The following is a 5,405-nucleotide window of genomic DNA, read 5'->3' as shown; positions in this document are numbered from 1 at the left end:
CTATATTCTCGTCATTAGAAAGTTGTCGTATCGCGTGTCATCACTCGCCACCGTTAACTCTGAGCATCCCCCGTTCTCCATTTCTCTTCGTTCTGAATCGACGACTCCGCCGCCGTATGGAGCTATCAATCCCTGGCCGTTCTCACCTACTCAAAACTAGGGTTTCTGTTCCTCCGGCACATCTTGTCTACCCTCGCACCTCGCCTCTTCCACTCTCTCTTCCCTCCACGCGCCATCACAATCTCACTCTGAGGATGAACCCTCCACGCTCAACATCGGTCGATAACAACGGCTCTCCTGCAACTTCTTCTTCCTCCCTCGATATCGGTATTAATCCATTCTATTTTATTTGAGAAAAAGTAGATTATTTGACAATTTTAGGGTTTTAATGTACATGTGCAACTGTGATAGCTCGAATTGGGGAGGTGAAGCGTGTAACAAAGGAGACCAATGTGTTTGTGAAGCTGAACTTGGACGGTACAGGCGTGGCAGATAGCAGCACAGCTATCCCGTTTCTCGACCATATGCTGGATGTGAGCTCCTGCATATTATATTCTTCTCTTGTTTCTGTCTATGAATCGAATTCTTTTGTCTATGGTAATGTTTTAATGGGAGAACTACCGTTTCTGTTCCTTTGTTTTAGCAACTTGCATCTCACGGTTTGTTCGATGTGCATGTTAGAGCCACAGGCGATACTCATATTGATGATCATCACACCAATGAGGATGTTGCCCTTGCCATTGGAACGGTACTTTTCCACTAGTCATATTTCTTTCCTAAATCAATAAGGAATGCTCAAAAGTTGCAGTGGTCATTACTGTTTAGGATGTGGACTGAAATAATTGTTGGTATTAGGAGGCAAATAGATAGCTTGATTTCTCTCTCTGGATGACTTTCATAAGTGGATATAATTTTAGGTGTGAAATGCTCTAGTTAAAATATGGGTTTGACTTTTGGAGTCATTCACATATCTTGAATTATATTTTTGCTGTAGTTTTTATAGCAATGATAATAAGAAATTTTCGATTTTGTAGGCCTTGCTTCAAGCATTGGGTGACAGGAAGGGCATTAATAGATTTGGTGATTTCACTGCTCCTCTTGATGAGGCCCTAATTCATGTTACTTTGGTATGTTTGAGCATCTCTACATGCAGTCCAATGTTATAATCCCCATAGCCTAACTTCTGAAGAATTATGAGTGTTCAAATTGAGTAAATTCTCTTGCTTGATTGAATTCGTTCAGAATCAGATGCATTTATATGTTTGTTATCCTGATATTCATACTTACTACTCTAACCCAATTCGCTATTGTGATTTAGGATCTGTCTGGTAGACCTTATTTAGGTTATGATCTACAAATACCAACTGAGAGAGTGGGCACTTACGATACTCAGGTAAGTTCTTTGTCTTGTTTATGTTTTCATATATTTTGAATTCCCTTGCTTATGTAAGTGAACTTACTCCATAGAGGTTATGGTACATTTCGATTTAGTTCATATCTAATATGCAGGTTTACTGTTTATGATCTAAGATCTCATAATTCTCCTTGGTTAATGCATATGGTTTGTGAATCTGCCTACAGTTTTGTATTTTGTGTTTCCTTGTAGTTAGTGGAGCATTTCTTCCAGTCTCTGGTGAACACATCTGGTATGACACTTCACATCAGGCAGGTAGGAAATCTATCTTCTCATTACCAAGTTTCTTTATCCATAGTTTTAACATCAGCAAGAACTTGTTGCTGAACTTGCAGCTTGCGGGAAGAAATTCTCACCACATAATTGAGGCCACATTTAAAGCTTTTGCAAGAGCCTTAAGACAAGCTACTGAATATGATGCACGGCGTGCCGGGTCTATACCGAGGTTTGCTGTCAATATGTGCATTTTAGTGTAGAAAACCCATATCAGTTCTTTGACAGAGATGACTAAACTCCTGTACATTACTACTAAATACTATTGTGCTTGATTGATGACTGTAAATTGGTAAGTGCAGTTCAAAAGGAGTTCTGTCACGTTCCTGATTCCTGTCATCGCACAAAACAGTGATCCGCAGTGCAGTTCAAAAGGAGTTCTTTCTGCTGTACCCATCTCAAGGCGTAGTGAAACTCTTAATAAAGGCAATACTGTATCTTGTTCTGATTGCTGAGTTTTTTTAAATCAAAATTTACTCTTCAGTCTACTTTAAATTATTTCTCCCTTTCTTTCTATAACTCTGTTTCACTGTTCTGATTGGTTAAGGTTGAGTTGTTTTCCTTAGAGTTTGACAAATCTTTACTTTTCAGTAGTATTCAATGGTAATGCATAAAATCTCCTCTCTTCAAATTTCTATTAATTATGATTATCATGGATGGTTTACCACAGTAAATATAGTGTTTTAAAAATCTATCCATAGAATATAGGGTAAAGATTTTAGTGAGAAACTAGTTTCTTACGAGAAAATGAGAATACATAGCCATTGAATGTAGGAAACATCAAATGGTTAGGTGATCAATGACTCCAGCGGTCAACGATTAAAGTCGGAGTTGACCAAATTTTCAATTTTCTGTCCTAAAATAACGTACTTTTTTCTTTTTTTGTTATATGTACTCCAATAGCACGTCCAAGTTGGGCGTGTAAATTGTGCACAAGCTGCGCGTGCAGGGTAAAACGTGAAGGAAAAATATTTGAGTCCCTGAAAGACGTTAGCACGTCCAAATTGGGCGTGCAAACACTAAAAAAAAAACAGTAGCACGCCTAACGTGTTACTGTGGCGTGCTACTGTTCACAGTAAAAAAAAAAACTTCTTAAAGAAATTTTCATATATATCAATATTTACCTGTTTAGATTATTTGGGCCAATTATATTCAACCTTTATATATCGAACCGATCTCGATTTGGCCCAATTTCATCCTTTTTATCCGATTTTGGCTCAATTCACTTGATTTAGCCCAAATCGGGTCAATCGAACCCCCATTGAATTAATTGATCGTAATTTCACCCAATATTAACCCAATTCATACTTGATATTCCACTATATCGAAAATCGATTGAATCTATTTGGTCAATTTCATCCTTTTTATTTAACCGAGCCCGATTTGGACCAATTCACACGATTTGGTCCAAATCGGGGCAATCAGACCCCGATTGAAGCAATTGGCCCAATGTCGACCCAATTCATACTTGATATTCCACTATATCGAGGATCAATTAAATCAATTTGACCAATTTCATCCTTTTTATCCAACCGAGCTCCGATTTGACACAATTCACTCGATTAGGCCCCAAATCGGGACAATAAGACCCCGATTGAATTAATTGATCGTAATTTCATCCAATATCGACCCAATTCATACTTGATATTCCATTATATCGAGGATCGATTGAATCAATTTGGACAATTTCATCCTTTTTATCCAACCGAGTTTGATTTGGCACAATTCACTCGATTAGGCCCAAATCGGCGCAATCAGACCCCGATTGAATCAATTGATCGTAATTTCACCCAATATAGATCCAATTCATACTTTATATTCCAATATATCGAGGATCGATTGAATAAATATGGTCAATTTCATCCTTTTTATCCAACTGAACCCGATTTGGACCAATTCACTTGATTTGGCCCCAATCGGGACAATCGGTCCCCGATTGAATCAATTGATCGTAATTTCACACAATATCGACCCAATTTATACTCGATATTGGCCAAATTGATTCAATCGATCCTCGATATAGTGGCATATCAAGTATGACTTGGGTAGATATTGGGTGAAATTGCGGTCAATTGTTTCAATGGGGGTCCGACGGGCCTAATCGAGTGAATTGGGCCAAATTGGAATCGGTTGGATAAAAAGTATGAAATTGGCCAAATTGATTCAATCGATCCTTGATATAGTGGAATATCAAGTATGAATTGGGTCGATATTGGGTGAAAATACGATCAATTGATTCAATCGAGTCAGATTGCCCCAATTTGGGCCTAATCGACTGAATTGGGCCAAATTGGGCTCGATTGGATAAAAAGGATGAAACTGGCCAAATTGATTCAATCAATCCTCGATATAGTGGAATATCAAGTATGAGTTGGGTCGATATTGGGTGAAATTACGATCAATTGATTCAATCGGGTTCCGATTTGGGCCTAATCGAGTGAATTGGGCCAAATCGGCCTCGGTTGGATGAAAAGGATGAAATTGGCCAAATTGATTCAATCGATCCTCGATATAATGGAATATCAAGTACGAACTGGATCAATATTGGGTGAAAATACGATCAATTGATTCAATCGAGGTCCGATTGCCCGATTTGGGCCTAATCGAGTGAATTGGACCAAATCGGGCTCGGTTGGATAAAAAGGATGGAATTGGCCAAATTGAGTCAACCAATCCTCGATAGTGTGGAATATCAAGTATGAATTGGGTCAATGTTGGATGAAAATACGATCAATTGTTTCAATCGGGGTCTGATTACCCCAATTTGGTCCAAATCGTGTGAATTGGTCCAAATCGGGCCCAGTTGGATAAAAAAGATGAAATTGGCCAAATTGATTCAATCGATCCTCAATATAGTGAAATATCAAGTATGAATTGGGCTGATATTGGGTAAAATTACGATCAATTGATTCAATCAGGGTTCTATTGTCCCAGTTTGGGCTAAATCAAGTAAATTGGGCCAAATCGAGATCGGTTCGATATAAAAGACTGAAATTGGGCCAAATAATCTAAACCGGTAAATATTGTTGTATACGATTTTTTTTTAAAAAGTTTTTTTTGGACTGTTGAACAGTAGCACGCCTAAGTTAGACGTGCTACTGTTCACTTTTTTTTTTTTTGGCAAATTTGGTACACTCGGTTTGGGCTTGCCAATTGTTAGCACGCCCAATTTGGGCGTGCTAACGTCTTTCAGGACTCAAATTATTTTCTTCCCCTTTTACCCTGCACGCCTAGCTTGTGCATGCTAAAGTTGCACAACCAACTTGGACGTGCTGTTTTAGAGTGCATATAGAAAAAAAAGAGTATGTTTAGACGCTTCCTAATTTTTCTCTCTTTCTAAGCAAGTGTTTTTCTTCTTTCGTGAATGTGCAATATTTCAAGTGTAAATGTGAAACATAATCTATATATATATGCATTATAACGTGAATAGTTTTTATTGATTTTTTTCCTAAGATTTTCTTACTAACGTGTATGAAAACTTTAATATATGTGTAATCTTTCTTAGTTGATTGTAGTCAATTATATATATATGTACAAGTATTTCTTAGTAAATGAGTAAGGCTTGTGAATGTGGTTGTTGTAGACGTGCATCAAAAAATTGTCAATGTGCAAGGTCTTTTTAGTAAATGTGCAAAATTTCTTAATGAATGTTCATGTTTTCCTAGTGGAATGTGCATATGTTTTCTAGTTCCTACAAAAGTGAATGCCCGTTGAAATA

At 37.7% G+C, this 5,405-nt stretch overlaps 1 protein-coding gene across 1 annotated transcript; it reads left to right on the top strand.

Moving 5' to 3' along the window:
- The first annotated feature begins 254 nt into the window (after positions 1-254).
- On the top strand, positions 255-2,017 carry LOC141252090 (uncharacterized). Its single transcript, XM_073670462.1, has 8 exons — positions 255-327; positions 412-533; positions 644-748; positions 1,035-1,127; positions 1,319-1,393; positions 1,607-1,669; positions 1,750-1,859; positions 1,990-2,017. Exons 1-8 carry the CDS (start codon positions 255-257, stop codon positions 2,015-2,017), a joined length of 669 nt encoding a protein of 222 aa, XP_073526563.1.
- The last annotated feature ends 3,388 nt before the right edge of the window (positions 2,018-5,405 follow it).

Source organism: Phyllobates terribilis, unplaced genomic scaffold (genome assembly GCF_046119375.1).
Source record: "Phyllobates terribilis strain yellow unplaced genomic scaffold, ASM4611937v1 Scaffold_8154__1_contigs__length_32393, whole genome shotgun sequence".
NCBI lineage: Eukaryota > Metazoa > Chordata > Amphibia > Anura > Dendrobatidae > Phyllobates > Phyllobates terribilis.
This window is presented reverse-complemented; position numbering and strand designations above follow the sequence as displayed.